The sequence below is a fragment of the Phalacrocorax aristotelis genome, chromosome 1 (genome assembly GCF_949628215.1).
Source record: "Phalacrocorax aristotelis chromosome 1, bGulAri2.1, whole genome shotgun sequence".
Classification (NCBI taxonomy): Eukaryota; Metazoa; Chordata; class Aves; order Suliformes; family Phalacrocoracidae; genus Phalacrocorax; species Phalacrocorax aristotelis.
In genome coordinates this window covers 31,207,212-31,225,751 of record NC_134276.1, presented here as the reverse complement: position 1 = coordinate 31,225,751, position 18,540 = coordinate 31,207,212, and the positions used below count along the sequence as shown (strand labels likewise).

The 18,540-nt window shown below is 41.2% G+C and overlaps 1 protein-coding gene across 10 annotated transcripts in view; it reads right to left on the bottom strand.

Annotated features, from left to right (window-relative positions):
- The window catches only part of CAB39L (calcium binding protein 39 like), a 66,873-nt gene that overhangs the window by 3,630 nt on the left and 44,703 nt on the right, over positions 1–18,540 (bottom strand). For all 10 annotated transcript variants that reach the window (XM_075086667.1, XM_075086684.1, XM_075086701.1 and 7 more), the window contains 5 exons: positions 17,304–17,422; positions 11,656–11,824; positions 8,046–8,105; positions 6,428–6,493; positions 5,602–5,745 (listed from right to left, as the gene is read on the bottom strand). In XM_075086667.1, coding sequence (XP_074942768.1) covers positions 5,602–5,745; positions 6,428–6,493; positions 8,046–8,105; positions 11,656–11,824; positions 17,304–17,422 — 558 coding nt within the window. The remainder of the gene's footprint in view (positions 1–5,601; positions 5,746–6,427; positions 6,494–8,045; positions 8,106–11,655; positions 11,825–17,303; positions 17,423–18,540) is intronic.

Genomic DNA, 18,540 nt, shown 5'->3' with positions numbered 1-18,540 from the left:
GCCTATGCTTTTGTCCCCTCTGGATCCCTCCCACTCACGTCGCCCCTAGGAGTCCCTGTTTCAGGGTATTTTTCCCTCTGCTTTGGGGAAAAAGCTGCAACCTCTGCCATGCTGGGTGAACGCTCCCAGGCCCCAGGTCTTCTGCAAAGTTTTCCTTGATCTACTGGCCAGGCTGTGGTCCCTGTGACAATATAGCATCTACAGTTGTTCACATCGTCTTTGCACAGGCCTCCACATCACCTTTCTCCGATTGCCCTGAGCTATAATCTCAAATAATTTCTTTTCATGCCTACACGCCACCTAAAACTTCTTAAGAGTACCACCAACAGCCCCAACACCCAAGGATCCCTTCAGAGCAGCCACTCTGAAATAACAGCGGTCCTGCAAGATGCTCCAAGCACTCGAAGCTCAACATCTTTACCAGGGACACATCTATCAGTGGGTTGGACAGCCAGTTCACAGCTCTTACTACACTTGACAGACTGTCAAGAGTCGATGGTTCTGTTGCTGCCTGCAGCGTCTGAAAGCAATATTCCTTCCCTTGCAAATAACTTTTATATGCTGCTATTGAAGCATTGGTTCCCCATATGAGCAATAAAGGGTTTGGGGATGTAAATGTACTTTATAACTTCCAGTCTGTGCCTTATCTAAGGAATACAAATCTTGAAATCTTACAGATATGAATGTTTGGCTCTGGCTGAGACTGTGGCAGCTCACGCTCTCAGTCCAAGCAGCCCCACGATGCAGCTCCCCACATGCTGACCTATAGCAGGTCACCATGCTGATGGAGGCTGGATACTTCCAGGATTTGGACCATGATTAAGCCCCAAGTCATCTGGTACATAAGCCTACAGGCAGGGATGAGGAAAGTAACCATTACAAATCTTCATTAAAAGTTTTTAATTTTGGAGTTCAGTTCCCCCTCTGTGACCAGGAGAAAAAAAAACTGATAAAGTAGACTGACAGGACCCACATTTTCAGAAATAATCTGATTGTAGCCTGACCTTGAAGTGCTGAACATCTTTCTTCAATGATTATTTGGCCTCTTTGTAAAGATAACTGAAGGCTGACTCTCAAAATGAAGAAATCTAAATCATTCTTCTTGTAAAAGCTGTATGGTCTGCCAACAGAACTGGAAGGTTTTACTGGTAAACTGGGTAAATACCAGCATTTCATATTGGCCCTAAAACTGGTATTACCAAAGCAAATAATTAAAGAACTTAATTTAATAGAACACATCACATCCTGTTTATCTTCCTGCTCCATTATTTATAGATTATAATCTTCCCCTTGCAAAACTGTCAAACTGAACATTCAAACAAAGATCATCTTGACTGCCAGTCTTACTCAGTGTCAACAGGGACTCATCAAGAGAGCATGTTAAAGGACCAGAAAATTCCTGAAATGTTACTCAATACTGTGGATAAGCAAACAGAATCAATTCTGCCAGTATCAACTAAACAGTTTCACAAAGCCCAGGATTAGGACCACCATGAGACTTTACTCTCAAAAGAGCTCCCCACATTCAGAACTCTGTAGTGCTACGGAGGAGGAGATAAAGCCCTGAAAACAGAAATCATTTTATTAATGCTATCTGGAACATTTCTACAAAAATGAAGTATAACTGAAACTAAAACACTTCACAGAGAACGTTGTTTAACCTATGGGTTTATTATGAAAGGTTGCAGGTTCTAGAGCACTTAATTGAGATATATGAGACAGACAGAGACTAAAATAAAGACAGTACTCATACTAAAATTCCAACTCTAAAAATAGCCATTTCAGCACAGTTCCATTTTGTGAATATTTGCAAAAGGCCTGGAATGAAAATCAACTCTGAAGCTTCAAAAGTTCTCCAAAGTGGAACTGTTGCTCTCTTCTCCATTAAAAGTCATACACTGGATTTCTGTAAACAAATACCAAAATCCCTTGATTAGAGAATCTGACCTTGTTTCCTTACAATTAATAACAAGGCATCACTACCCTCTGGTACTACAGCAGAGCAAAAGCGATTACAGAGGTTGGATACCCTGGATTAGGTATTTTAAGACTTACTCTGGGGTCACGCACAATCTTACTGTGTCAGGAAACTGCACGCAGAAGTGGCTTATGGTTCGTGTTGCTTATAGCGTCATGCTTCGCATAACACTTCTTGCCCTATAAACTCTCCAGCTAAGAAACAGAGAGGACACAGCCCCACAGACAGGGTTTCAGCTTCATTCCAAGACGAAACTGTCAGTACTGTCAAATTATGTGCAACCATTTGCAGAGCAAGCTGCAGGAGGCAGCTCTGTAATATGCATGAAAGAGAATGGAAAAATGAAACTAAGGTCACAAAACACAGTGTACCCATTCTATTTTTAGATTTAAACAGTAAAATATATCTTGCTAAATGTCTGCTTAAGAACAAGAAAGTTGCATAATCCCAGTTCACCGCTACAGGGTGTTTTCCTCAAAATAATCTAATTGTTTACATGAAAGCCAAGAGAGCTTGTTATTAGCCTTTATTTGTAAATGCATAAGATCGGAGGAATACCTGTACCACGTTCATGTACACCTGAAGGATTAGGTCTCCCCTATAGGCAAACTCAAATCAGGCTCTACTAATAACTATCACAAATCCATCACAGGAGCTGGAGAGCCCTTCCCAATATTTGGTCCTCAAACTGTGCATGCTAAAGACTGAGACCTCTCCTCAATGCAGAGAACTGGTGACTCTCAAAGCCTACAACTCCAGGCAACCCCACTGGATTATTTATGGAGGAGGAGGAGAGGGGTGAGGTGTGTTAGCTTTTACTGATTATTAAATACTGCTAATCCTCAAGCATATATTGTCTGGGACATCCAGCTTTACAAAGCAGCTGCAGGCCTTTAGGATGGTGCCACAAGGCAGGAGCTCCATTTTACTCAGGCAAAAGGAAGAGAAGGAGCTGGAGCTAGGAGGAGGATCTCCTCAATGGCGAATGGAAGGAGGCACTGCAAGCAGGTGCTCTGTTTGTCTTCAATTTTTCCCCCAAAGCATCCTGGATGAGTGAAATGTTCTCAGAGCTTGAGAGGGTACTGGCATTTTCAGCCACGAAATATTCCGGCTAAACATTTTTGCACTACAGGTGCTCATCATTTCATCTCTATCTTGCAGTTTTGAATCTTCATTAATTAGAAATTGCCTCAGGGAGGTAAGAGTCAAGTGCCTTTTTTGGGGTCAGCTGGGGCATGGGAGTGTTGGAATCTGGATGCTTACAAAACAAGCACTTTTTCATTTCAACTGTGTATAATTGGTGAAATATCTAAATCAGGTAATTTAAACCAAATCTTTTGGCAGTTCAGACAGAGCAGCAAGTATCCACTTCTCAGCAGACCTTTGACTTCAAATCACCGTGGTTACTCTACTGTAATTTCAACCAGACTGCACAGGTATTTTGCAATGCAGTTTAAAAATGCTGGCACAGTTTAAAATTTATGAGATTAAAAGCTGAGGACAAGATTCCTCTCCCAGTTAAATTAGCGTGGAATCATTACAGCTGACAAGAGAACTGGGCTGAGGGATGCTAACCCAGAAACAGGAGGCAGGTACACTGCAGAACAGGGCACAACCAGCCAGTAGTGTTTTCCCCCATTCTCTTAAATATTTAAGGATTTCTTTTAGTAGTTCTCAAGAAGTTAGAATTCAATTTAAGAAGTGAAATCAGAGGAAAACACTCTTCTCTGACCTGCTCTACAAAGCTAATTCACACTGCAATTTTCTATAACATACCCTATAACTACCCTGCCCACCAGGGAGAAGCTGAGTGCTTCTACATCCAGCTAGCCCGGATCCTCAGTGAGGACCTAAAAGGGGAGCTCTGCTGCACCTCTAGAGTTATTCTAGTGCACTGCTGGTGGTTATAAATGAGCAATTTCCAGCTGGTGAGGTTCTGCTCGGAGTCTGCAATGTCCTCAGAACAAGCACTAAGCGAGATAGCGTGAGGCACACCATGGCACCGCTGAAATGCTGCCGATGGGTACTGCTGGAAAAAACCAACAACCCATGGAGGTTGCTGAGGACGGGGTTTGGCCCTTTGAACTGAAGGGACACCACATTATCACCACACACAGTTTATTTTGGTGGGCACCCGAAGGCCTCAGCATTATGTCCACATGGTAGCAACTGCAAGCGATTGAGCAAGGCTGAGCCTACAATATCCCCACTCTAACTGAAAATGGGATGCAACATACTGGAAAAGGAAAGGAAGGGAGGAATGGGAAGGCAGAATGGGAGAGACAGCAATGTGTAACATGGTTGCACATTGGAATCCTTTCAAGTTATTCCAAATCCTTTCAAATGCCTCTTAAAATAAGAAAAATCAGCTGTTCCTAAGGCCTGGGCCGTGCCTATCATTAATTCGGGAACAGCAACTCATGTGTTTCATACATTAAAATCTGGCATTTATTCACAGACTGGCTAAGGGAGCCCAGTTCTCTGATCCCTTCCCTCCACAGGCATCTCAAAGGCTGCAAGTGTTTGGAGCCTGACTGCTCTCTTATCTTGGAGCTACATACCTCCCGGTAAGGAGGAGGCGTAGAATTTACAGTGGTTCAGCTGACTATGGAGGAAGTCAGCAAAGGAACAGCTTACCAAGATGCTTATTTCAGGGAGGGAATGTTTTTTTAATCCTCCTTGAAGCTTTTTTTGGGGGGGGAAATCAAAGTGCTTTTTGGAGAAGCTGCACAGCCTCTAAGCCTCCACACTGAAGGTCTGAAAGCTTTTTCCAAATCAGAAATGTCAGAAGTGCAAAACCCAAGTCACGCTGAATTTGTGGACGGTGATGTAACCTTTTGGCAATAGCATGCCTTTTGGTGTGATCTGGTATCTTTCTTAACCATCTTGGGGAAGGATATCCTTGCCGGCTCAATATTCCTCTCCTGAAAATCATTAACAACTCCATTTACATAGCTTGAAATTAATGTGTTCATTGCAAATTAAAGGTATAAATAACAATCCAACTTCACTCTCTGCCCCAGAGTTTTTCCATAGTAAAACGGTAAACTTTTCACTTATTATCATTAATCATCATGAAAAAAGGGACACCAGTTGGGTCTGGTAGTTGTTTAAGGCTGCATTAATGATCACTGCAAAAGGACGGAAGGATTAAACTAATTTCAAGCTCAGATTTCCCAAATCTTGTTAATACCTTTAAAGCAATTTGTGTTCATAGTGATGCACAGAGCTAGCACCATCTACTTTCGGTCTTAATATAGAGTTTTAAGACTTTTATTTTTTAATCTTTATATAGAATCACATGGAAAAATGACCTAAGAGTTGGGGGAGGGTACCCTGGATACAACCTAGAAGCTGTGTATTTTGTTACCTGTAGCAACCACCTCATTGCTACTTGAGTGACTACCCTCAGCCCAAACCAAAAGATCTCACCTGAAGGAAGGCAAACAGAAATCAGAGGCTGAGTGATAGAAAGGTTTTCAATTAAGGCATTCTCAAATACTGGAAGTGACTCTAACCCCAACCTTTGCCTTCATTTTCTGGGCTTCCTCTTGCCCACCTTGAAAGACACCTTTATGAGGAAAAGAGGAAATCTGCCACCTCTACAGCTCATACTAGCTCACCTTGAACACGTGGAATGCTTCAAACTGAATGTTGGGGCTTTTATCTCGCAGCAAGTTCATCATCAGCTTCAGATTTTCTGGTTTGCTGATGTATTTTGTCATGATGGCAAAGTTGTGCCGGTCCAGAATCAACTCACCCAGCAGCTAGAGAGACAATTAAAAAAACCCACAAGTTTTTCAGGCAACCACATTATTTTTGAATGTAAAGAAAGCAGCAACATATTTTAATGCTTGCTAAGAGGTTTCAATGTCACTACCTTTAAAAGAAAAAAGTAACTAGCCTTGTTATCATGCAGTGAGTTACTTAATGCCCAGTAATGCTCATCTTCTAAATACTGCAGAGAGGGATTCCACATATGGGCTGGGTGTAATAGGAGCTAGTGTGAGCAAGCTAGGACAGAAGCAAGTGTCGTGCAGCTGTCCCATAAAGACACCTTCATTTCATTCAGATATTACATTAACACACCTATCTGGTCCCATCTGCAGGTCACGTCAGACCTGGTGCTGTGGCAGCAAGCAGCACCAGATGAACAGAGACTATCACATTACTCTCAAGTTCATTTTAACCTACATTCTGAACCAAAGTACAGATTTGAGGTCAGAGGAAAAATGATAGTGCTTGTGCCATGGAAACGGCCCAATGCTTCACCAGAGATCCAGGAAATAAAAGTCACAGTGAGCTCTTCTGCATTGTAAGAGCAGCATGCCCCAGCATTTTTTTCTTTTTTGTTAGAAAGTATGTGGTTGCTCCACTGCCATACATGCATCTTGATATTCTGCATTACAAGGAGTTCAAATTTAGGAGGAAAATGCTGAGAAACTTTACCTTCAAAGATTGTCTCTTTGTTACGTAATTCTCAGAATGAAGGAGTTTTTCATAATCCTCAAAGATCTAAAGCAACAAGAAAACACAAATGCATCTGATTCATGTCCATCCTTCCTCCTCCTGGTCCTTCCCACCCCAGAGAAGCAGCAGAGGCTGCAGCTATGCCACCCTCTAATACATCACTACAATGCCAGGCCCAGCTCTCATGGCCTTTTCTCTTGGCTGGTTATCACACAGTGAATTAATACCCAGGAACACTCCTCTTCCAAATACCACAGAGGGATACCACATATGGACTGGATGCAATAGGAGCTACTGTGAGCCAACTAGGACAGAAGTAAGCCAGTGCCTGTACAGCCTTCTCTTACAAGAGGGCAAATCTGCTGCCAGGACACAGAAGTCCAGCACATAACGTCCACTCACTCATATCGTGGTGTCATGGTTTAACTCCAGCCAGGTTGAGTCATCAAGTCATGACTTGCTCTGTGATTTAAAGCAATACCCCAAATGGGTGAGGGTGCATCCCATACTGGCCTATGCCAAAAACTCCTTTTGTGAGGTGCCACCTGCCTTGAGCAGCTCATTAAAGCCATTTGCCCAACGAGGGTCACTAAGAGTGAAGCTTGTGCTGGCTTTTGCAGGACTGAGCCAAAGGAATCTTGTGGTCAAGAAGACTGTTCACACCACCTACCAAACAGGCAAAAAACCCCGACACTGCTGTCCAAGAATCATAAAAAAAAAATGCTCGCTTCCACAATTTATACTTAAAATTTTAAATGTTAAATAAAGGTAGAACAGGGACTGTTCCAATGCAGTGCTTCAGTACTAAGAGAAAAGATTAACAGACACACTCATTTTGCTCCAGTTAAGCTGCATTTGTGACTCAGCAATAATAAGCCTGATGTTTATTTAACCTCTTGGTAACTCTAGAATGAAAGAAATAGTCTTTGGTCTTTTCACTTTGGCAACAAAATAAAGAATACCTCAGGTAACATGAGAACATAATCCGTATCAGTCTGATTTTAGTTGATTCCAGTGGAATTTTTCTGACACACATTTGGTTCAAAACCGAGCCAAAAAATCAAAGTGAAGAATGGCAGGAAACCAAGGGACTAATTGCCTCAGGATGGTAAGAGGAATACTCACACCTCAGTCCCCCAGTTAGGTACATGTAATTTCCAGAAATGCTAAAACTTCTTCCAGTAACTCTTCTCCTCTGTCCCAAAGGATTATATATGACACCGATATGGCCCTATTGGTGCTGGAATATCACAAAATTCTTTAAAAATGTGCATGCTTTTTTCCCCATGATCAATTTACATACAAAGTTCACAGTTCCATTCACATATGAGGAGATATGATGCACATGGAGAGGAACAAAACTTCTTGAAACTATGAGTGCTCTTGAAACCTTGGCACATGTCCCCATGTGCATGCAGAGGGAGTACCTGTATTTCAAACACGATGTGAGGATTATGCTTTAGTAAAAGCAATGTTTAGTTTTGCAGTCCTATATGACTCTTATGTGGAGCATGAAACCCTCCGCTATTGAAAGCACACTTTTTCCAGCTAAGCATGAACAAATTTTTAAAAAAATTGTTGTATCATTTACACTTACTGCATCATAATTTTGTTCCAGAAATTCTGCTACCAACAATTTGTGTCGCGTTAACAGGTCCTGGGGAAGAATAGAGAAAAGTTACCTGAGAGAGCGTGCTCATTTGATTGTCCCTTGATTCTCAAATGTATTTTAGCATTTTTTTACCACATCATATTTTTAGAAGATATTTACAACATGATTTCTATAGACAGAATTTGAAAATAATACTGCATTTTGTGTTTCTTAGGCTTTTAAGGAGCATTCAGAGAATGCTCCCAGAATCAGTATAAAACTGTTCTAACACTTGCTCTTTATATTCCTTCTCAGTCCCACCTGTTCTTAAAGTCATTGTGCACAGTACTTACAACAAACTGGGGTGGGGGAAAGGAATAAAGTAAATTAACCCTTTATGGAGGGATCAGCTATGGTCCCAAAGCCAAAAGTGATCTACGTGCTACCCCACAGCTGGAAAATTATGCTAAGTTTGATCCGCTGCGATTGCTCATCTCCAATGAATACAAGAAGGAAGACTCAATTCAACCACTGGACTTTATTTATTTAAAACCTAAAAGTTAGGCACCAATCTAACCTAGCTGTCCAGGTTCTCTCCACAGCCACTGCATCCCCAGAAAAGGGTCTCAGGTAGGTGGGATGAATTTCTTCTGTGGCTGGTTTTCCGCTCAAGGTGGGCTTACAGACACAAGCAGTAGCAGACTTCTAAGACAGCTGAAGCTCTGTGGGAGGCATCCCATCATAAAAGGCCAACTAATTCAAATTTAATTTAAGGCAACCTCTCTCACAGAATGGGAATGCTGGTGCTCAGCGATAGAGATGCAAATGTTCAGCTCCAGAAGAAACCCAGTCTCTACTGGATGAACAGCTATGAAATGAACTAGCCAGTTTGAGGCATTTAAGTTTAATTTTTAACTTATTGCCTTCTTTAAAACATAACACTGATTACAATAAACACCCGATGAAATCCATCCAATTTGGTATTTTTTCAGTGAATCGGTTGCTATCTTTTTCATCACCTTTTCCTTGGTTTCCTTACCCACAGCCAGAGACTGAAGCTGATGAGCTGCTGAAGCAGATGCACAGACACATCCTCTACAGCATCACAAATAAAAGAAATCCTTTACGTACTAATCCTTTAATTTATTTTTACCATCAGTTATAAGAGGAAAGCAGAGTGGTATAAAATCCAGTACATGCTTTTAATACACTCCTTTGTTTAGCAGGACTGCAATGATAGCAGTTTAAAAGGCTGAGTGCAACAAACGGGATTCACGAGCTTTTATGCAGGGCACTTAGGAGGCAAGTACAACATTTTTCAATAGGGGGCACAAATGGAATATAATCCAAAACGAGTTTTTCATGAGAGAAATCACAAGAGAGAGTGGAGCAGCAGTATTCAATCAGCATTCTTTCCAACTGCTGCTGGTACCCTCCACAGCTGACTGTCTCTCTAAATACAAGCTGCTTTCCTTTGCATTTTTAGCATGTCTGTTTCCTCTCTGCAGTGCACCTGGCTGCATTTAATTAAGAAGTACATCTCCAGATCATCAGAAATTCCAATACTCCCCTACTATAAATATCCTCAGACTTTAATGCACATTGAATTAAGCCCTCCTCTGGTGCACAGACTATACAAGGCTTTCAGTTCTGAACCAGACACCCTGGTGGCAACACTACAAACCCAACACGGGGGAAACAGAACTGAAAACATGAGTTCAGTAATCTATCCAGCAAACAATCATAGCACTTATTTTTACAGTATTAGAAATTAGGTAGCCCCATATTTCATGGTTCAGTTGCTTCCACATCACTTCTTGCTGTTCCAGCTATTCAGAGTAGCAGACAAATAGGAGATAAGGTGAACAGCTGGTTTATTTCCAGAACTTACCATGTATCAAGTAGTCAATTTAAAATCAGAGGCAATTTAAAAAAATGCAGTTTATAGATTTCCCCCAAGCATTTTAAAAGGTGATTTCTGACCTATGTCTTAGGATGATCTGCCCTCATACTCCTCTCTTTCCAGTGCACATGAGGACGTAGAATCCTATTTTTAAATCTTGCTAAAAATACACTCAGATCACAGGGGACAGAAGTAAGTTCCACAGCTGTAGATCCATGAACGACATCAATCCCTCTTTTTTGGGGGGAGGCTGGGGGGGTGGTGTGGTGGTTTGCAGCAGTCTGTGGTCCTTGCCACAGTTTAACTGACCCTTGTCCCCATCCTCCCTCCTGGTTGGTGTGAAGACTGTCTATCACCAACCACACACTGTGCTGTCGTGCTCAAAGCAGGATCCAGGCAAAAGATGCAAATACCTTCTGCCAACCTGGGAACAGAGTCCAGGAGCACTTTTTCTGACCAGAGGCAAACGCTATTCTGAGCATAGGGTGAAATGCCAGAGACAGGATTTAAATCTCAGTTGCATTTTTATACAGTCCTGCACATGTTTTTACTTGTCTGTATTTCTGTGCTACTTCCACTTCCATAACATTTACCTAATGAACACAATGACAGTGCAACTTAAAATAATTGAAAGATGCTACTATTGATTAACAGGTATTTAAATTGGTAATCCTGCTGAACTCATTACTGATTAATGCAATGTTATCTCCATTACACAAATCTTTACCGCATTCAGTAGGTTAGTAAAAACTGAGGCTGGGTTTCAGTATGCATTGAATCACTGAGTTGAACTCTTAACATTCCTTACAGTTATTCCTAAGGTCTATCTAATCATGTTTCTAATTAGCTTTGAGAGGAAAGAATGAACAGCGTGTTTCTATGACAGCAAGGAACGCAGTGATAGGAAAAAAAAGGAGCTATGTCTATATTTAGAAGAGTCTTTACCTGAAAAGAATTTTCCCCAGCTTTCTAAAATTATTTTTCAGAAATAGACTAATCTTCCCTGTACATTAAGCTCACAGGCACCGAATTTTGCTCAAAGATTCTAATGGCACCTTGCAGGTAAGCTGATGGTCACATACAAACTCCAAGAAATTTGGCAAGCTTCACCCAACTTCATTTTTAATACAACACAGACACTCTAATACAGAATCTACACAGCGCTTTCACCCATGTAGCTCATAGCAGTATGGTCCTTACGCTGAACCACGGGTCACAGAAGTATGCATACAAATAAGTCGTAACATAATCAGCAGGCACAGCATTAGTCTAAACTTGACTGCCAAACTCAGAAGGGTCAGCAAAAATTAGAGGATTTAAAAAATGAATTTTAAATGATTCCTTCTATTTACTGGTTGTGGTCATGATGCATAGTGGTTTTGTCTCTGGGGGAAGGTAGGGAGAGAAAAAGGTTATGCATTTTATAAGAACTGTACATAATACGTGATTAATTTGAGTTTTAAATGGTTGCATAAAAGGCCTTGGGTTATCAAGATCAGAACATCAGTGAAATGTAAATCTGTATTGAATTAAAGATGCTTTAGAGACTTGATCACTGTTGTGAATCCTGTTACAAACAGACCAAGGATTAATTATATACTTTACTGAATGATAAAAAAAGCCACCCAGCTTGAAGACACAACATTCAGTGACGACTACTGATCGAGTGCCATTTTTGACACAACACTATGACACAGGTATTGAATAATTTACCTTGAATGTAGCAAAGGCATCAGAAGCTATATCAAATGTTGACATTTCCACATATTTAAAAAAGTCTCTGAACTGTTCCGAAAAAAGTATGATTTTGGCCAAGGGTTCATGCCGAATACATTCCCTCAGCATAATTCCACAGCGTAAGGCAATATTTGGGGATTCATATCTGAAGAATGAAAAGAAACAGAAAAGATCAAAACATAGAAGAACAAAGATAAACGGGCACTATTCTAGCAACAGGGAACTTTGTAGCATAGGAAACGCGTGTGCCAGAGAGAACACAACACACAAACGGCAGCTCCCAGCCAGAGCACTGTACCCAGCTTCAGAACCTCAGCCCAAAGCTAAGGAGCCCACGCACAGATAAGGCTGCCAGTGTTTCCCATCACAAACCTCTGTCTTTGCAAGCCAAAACACATCCTGGTGTAAATATGCATTACACCTCCTCTCTGCAGAAAGACTGTGGGGAGTGCGAAACATTTCAACAGAGCTCTTTCACCCTTTTAGATTTATGAGAGAGCGAAGCTCATACAATATAACAATCCCCCTCTTCAGATTTAATTCTGAGCTCCTCAGTTTATCCAAGAAAAATATAACACCTCATGACCATCCATCACCTCCCACTCCTCTTCTAGAGACCGTCTCTCTAGAATATTAATGTCGAACAGGAAAGATAGGAAGAGTCTATCCAGGCAGTCTACGCAGGACTAAGCTTTCTGTAGCTCTGAAGATCTCTTTTTGCAGATTAGGAGGAATTCTGCTCAATCCCTCCTCTGCAGAGGCTACAACTTTGTTCAGGAGACAAGTATTCATTCCTTGAGTTACAGTCCCATTATGGCACATGCATTGCAATAGCCAGGAGCCAGCACACTTCTCAGTCTTAGAGAAGGAGGGAGGGGGGAGGCAATTCAGATCATCTTCTATTTCTATAAAGTCTTGATTTCTTTAAAGCTGAAATTAATCTGAAACAAGACTGTTAGAAACACAATTTAAAAAAAAAAAAAGCAAGAAAAAAAGAAGGGATGATATCCAGCAGTCAGGACGGACTTAAAATGAACTTCTTCCAGAAATCTTTAGTCGTGTGAAAGCAGTGAAGTCCAAGGGGACAGAAAGCACGCTCTGTTTCAATAAGCTGGTTATACTATATCAGAGCTGTGTATTACCACCCAGAGCTTATCAGCATCGTTTTTCCTTTCCACAATTAATTCCTATCACTAGGCTAAAACAGGAAAAAAAAAAAAAAAGAGAAAACCACAAAATGCCATCTGTGCTGTAAGTGAGTGGGCCCTCAAATTTACCACCAGCTTGCAATTTAAAAGAATGGTAGTGTTTTGCGAGCATACCAGAGCTGCATACTTCAACCTGATGTCAACAATAGTTGGCTTAATGAAATATGAATTGCTATTCCAAACAGGCAAATGAAACATCCCACCCTCAAGGAAATGCAGGCACTCAAGCCCCTATTTGTTTCCTTTTGGGAAACATTTGCAAACGTGAATTTATAACTCTTTAGACGATGGAGATTCGCTGATGTTTCCGTTGAGGCATACCTCTCCTTGACTCCATTAACAGGAATACTAATTTTCAAGCAAAAAGAGGCGGAGTTGCTCCTAGGATTGCAGCCAGGAAAATATTTAATAGTTGGCTACGGAATATTTTGGTTGGAATAAAAACAAATTACATTGTTTCCAGCACAATAACTTTTTAAAAGACAAGTATCAACAGCATCATTCTTAGTCAAATGCTCCATTATCTGGAAGGGGGTTATGGACCTTTGGCTGTTCACTTAAGTGAGGGAAGTTGAGTTTGGCTCCTGGAATATGCCTGGAAGAAGTTTACAGGCTGCCTGGTCATAACTGGCATGTTCTCCACACCCACACGGACATGCAAAGCCACCAGGCAGGAATGATAGAGATGTGCTTCAAAATCACTTCTAATGAGCAATTAGTGCTCTATGCTGATGTACTCCAGCAGCAGAAAAAAAATAGAGAGCTCTTCTCTGTTCAGAAGAACTTACAGCCTAAAGAAACTCTCACATACTGACTACCAGGGCCAACCAGAAAAGGAAATAATGGACCTGAAATATTTCAAAATACTTATTGTGGAGGCTGAAAGAGGCAAGACTGAAAGCAGAGATGCATCTCAGCAGAAAGGGGATCATACCTGTGTGGCTAGTGCAGAAGGCGGTACAAGGGAAGGAGCACAGGCAGGAGGTTAGGAAGGCATCAAGCCTGGGAGACACAAGGTCTTGACAAACAGCTATATTCCGATCTGATTTTACACTAATTTCTATAGCTTGAGTTTATCCTTGGATGATGAAACCCAATGGGAGGTCTGCAACTTTTGCCAATATACCATTAAAGCTTTAGCTGCACTGCGATATGAAGAGATCATCACAGAACAGATCGGGGCAGTGACTGAGTACATTAGATAGTGTGTAGCATGACATATATTCACAGTAGAACTTATAAATTTGTCACTTGTGAGAAACAATGCAAGTGCCACGAACTTGAAGTCCCCCTACAGCCATGGTACTAGAGGGAAAAATATTTTAAATTACAAAGGACCAAAGTTATTTCTATGCCAATGCAATATGCTGACACTGGAGAAAAATTTGGCCCAAATATATCCAGTACTCTGCATACACCAATCATTGTATTCATCTGAAATCCTATTCATACACAAAGCCTGCACACACAGAAAATAAGATACTATTAAAGCAAGTCCTCATTGCAGCAGGAAGGTCAATTAACCTACCAAAAAAAAAAAAAAGAAAAATAGAAAAAAATAAAAGTAGTGAACTATGTCCTGTATGTTTTTCTGAAGCTGGGAAGCTGGAAGGAAGTAGCCAACAAGTAAAATGAAGCCTAAAAGGTAAAGAGAGTTATCTCAAGCTGGCAGTGCTGCTGGAGTATTAGGCAGGAAACACTGGGCGGGAGCTCTGATTCAGGATCCTTCCCACTCAACAGAGCTCACATTATGGAATGAAAAAGCAACCTTTTGTTGATGCTGTTGGGAAATTTTTCATCCAGTACAAGTAAAACAATGACAAGCCTTCACAATAGTCCCAGGCTGTTTCTTTTATAGTCGTGGTTGAAATATTTTTCCTCTCCAAATAATGTCATCTAACAAACACTGAATGGTACAAGCCAGCCAAATCCACTTTCCTTTCCTTTAAGCAGATGTTGATATATTTCATTTAGCTTCATCCTCAAGTCACATTTTCAAGTGGTGGTGTCTAACATGATGTGCGTGTTTCCCAGTCTCACAGCTGATCGCACACAAGCACCGCACCCTGCCTGCACACAGCAAGCTGTGCGTTTGGGGCCCTACCCTTGCTTTAGGCACATATTTTAAGTATTGTTTTTAGACAGCCCTGGCAGCAGGACATAGGCAGGTAAGACAGCACTGTGTTCAACATCATCATGCTGCTCAGTTACCATCAGGGCTGGATAGGACTGTCTTCTGGACTGCTGTTGATGAATTAAGCAACACTTTCTAACGAGAAACTCCAGAAATGGCAATTCTGATACAGTGCAGTGCTGCGGAGGGACAGCCAAGAAATCAAGAACAAGGAGCCTGAGGACCAAACGGACACGCTACTGTAGGCAGCTGCAATCTCCAAAAAAGCACCTTTGTGTGATGCCACTTAAATACATCCACTGGCTCAGGTCACCTGCAGTCAAATGTCTGTCAGCAGTACATATGCATAGCATAGAATTGTTACTATTACCTTAATATTCTTGGTTGTTACAGATGCCAAAGAATATCTGGGACATGATCCAAAAATATTTTTTAGCTTTAAATAAAGCCCAGACATATGGTAGCGATACATGTGCAACGTGCAAAAACAAAATGAGTGAGAAAGTAAGGAGATCACGAAAGCAAAGACAGAGAAGAGGGAAGAAAGTTATTGTATTTTTATCTATATCTATGAAACTGAAACCAGTTGTACAACTTAATGACGACTGAGAGAATTATCATCACTGTCCTGAAACAACTAGTTTGAGGTTTATATAAATGATGAATTTTAATGAACAAATGAAACCAAAATCCATTTAACTAGCTTACTGGTTTCCTTTCTGAGGAAGCTGACGTTTAGTAACACAAAACAAGTCAAGAGTTTCAAAATTAACGCTAAATCATGACAAATCACTATACTTGTAAGAGCAGGACCTAGCTCAACCCAGCCACCTGCTTGGGCTCCCCACCACCCTGCCCGCGAGGAAGGCAGCGAGTCCACACCTCCTACTGTCGCAGCAGCCAAGAGCTTTGCCACCACGTGCAACCGCAGGTTCACAGTTCTGGAAATCCCTGGTACTGACTAGTTCTCTCGGTTACTTTTTCCCCTGCTCAGCTGTGCTGGAACGTGGCCATTTTTGAAGGAAATAACTGTTTCAGAGGACTCCCATGCCTATCCCTCTCTCCTAGCTCTGGTCTGCCCCTGGGAGAGGGGAGAGGCTGAAGAGAATTTTACCCTTGGGGCTGTAGCCTTGTTATGCACAAACCTTAGACGGTGCTTAAGTACTTTCCTAACTCTGGCTGCAGAGCTAATGGTAAAAATGCAAATCTTAAGCCTCAAGAGCAAGAAACACATTTTAAAAACTAATTGCCAAGAACCATTAGTTTAAAAGGCTTATATGATGTTTATGGATGGATGTTGCTAATGTGACCATACAGCGACTATGACAGTCCATGTTATTTCATACTGATCAGCTAATAAATGCACTTATTTCTACATGCGTTCTTTAATCCCAATCACATATGTTCTCCTTTCCTTAGGGAAAAATAAAAAAAAAAACTGAAGTTTTGGCTTCCTTGGTTTCTGTGGTTTAGAAAACCACAGAAAACGAGCAGAAAGCAACAGACTTCACGGGTTGGAAAAGCAAAGCTTCTTGCTGAACAGAAGGTGCTTTTGGCCACAAGGAAAGGGGACAAAAACCTCAAGGGTTTTAAGCCAACACTCTGTGCACTCCTGAATGCAACCACAGCTGGTGTCCTCTCCACACAGCAGCCTATTCCCCCTCCTTGGCCAACTTACCTTGGGAACCACCGGGTTACAGCTGAGCACTGATTCCCTCAAAAGTTGAAAGACAAAAAAAGGGATTTAATGCTGAAAGTCATGGAGTTCATTACTGAATTAATTTAAAGGTGAAGTTCACATGTGGCTACAAGCGTTGAAGAAGTCTGCCCCACACTAGACACAACTATTCTTTTCATGCATTTTTGCTTCTCTCTGTTCTACCACATGATGGTCCAGCATTTGACTCCAGTTATTTACAGATACAGTCATTCCTGCAATGCAAAAAAGTCTAAATAAAACTCAGCAGTCGTCAACAAAGCTACACAAGAGTTTAGGGCAAAAACTGAAGTACGCGTCAAGTGAGGAGCAGTCAAAAACAATCAGCACGTAATTATTCCAACATGAAGTTTGGTGAAGAAATAACAGCCAAATAAAATAATCCAGTCATTAAAAAGTATACAGTTAAGTAGAAAGAAAGTCAATATGAAAGAAACAAAATAAGAAATCCAGAACAAAATCTGAAAATCCTTTTTTTTTTAATTAAAGTGAGAAAGTAGATCAACTGCAGTGCCAGCATGTTCCAGGCAAAGATCTTTAATGAAAATCAAATTAAAGCACCCACCCTTTTAGAAGCATGAATAGGATATGTGGATGGGCACTAATGTATTCCACAGTAGGGCTGCGTGTGCCAATTTGTCTTCTCAAGATGTTGTTAAATATCTGGGAAACGTCCTTTTTGCCCTGTTAAAGAAGCAAAATGTATCTTCAACTGGAGAAACATCAACAAATGACCATTTACTATAATCTCTATTTAAAGTAGAAATTAAATCAAAACCAAACCAAGTCAGTCTCTTTTTGGGCTCTCTACCGCCTCACATACTTTGTTTCTTCAGCACCACAAGAAGGCTTCCTCCATCGGGTGGCTCTGAAGACTACCAATCCCCCCACTCCCATTTACACCTCTCCCTTTCTAAATGAAGATGTGCATCCCCCTTATTCTGTCAAGCAAGTCCCTGGCTATCTTAAACAGCAACATTAAAGTACCAAAAAAGCAACCCACTATCCTGAGCCAAACATGTTTTTGCAGTGTTTGTACTATTGCTCCCACAGCCTCCAAATTTAAGCTGTCAAGCTAGTACCAAGTACACCGCCCCACAGCCTAGACTTACTAAGCTAAAGCTTTTCATTAGTCAAATGCAATGAACACCACGTGTGACTGCACTTTCGAAAATCAGAGTTAAATTTACAACTGCACCCATTTTTCACCATGTAGATGAAGTAATTACTACTGACAGAAAGGCTGTGTCACATATATGTCTGCTTCAGTCACAACTAAGATCCTTCACTATATCCTAGTTTTCTCCTATATACACCCATCTGCACAATCATGTTTTGTCTTCGAATGCTTCCCCATGCAAACAGCTTTTCAGAAGGCCCTTTCAAATTATGTTCTGTTGAGCCGCAGGGGTTGCCAATACATCTTGCATTACAAGCCTTCTTCCTTTCCCACCGTGTTCTCCCCTGGCCACAGGAGACAAATTGATTTGTGAAATTAATGGAGGGTGGAGACTGCTGCACTAATGACCAGTAACCAGGCACTGAGTCAAGAGTGGGTTACTATGCACAGGGCAAGCTAAAGCAAAAAGTTACTTATAATCTGTACGTGCTCATTGATCTGCCTCGAGAGGACAAACATTCCTTGGTGGAGAACTTATTGAACGTTTGAAGTGAAGGAGCAGATAGTTTCACACAGAGGGAAATTCCCTGGTTTCACCTCTACAAATAAATCACTGCTGAGAAACACAAAATATTCTGCTTTCCTACTCGTTCCAACCCACCTGGCTTGGAGACTTGGGGAA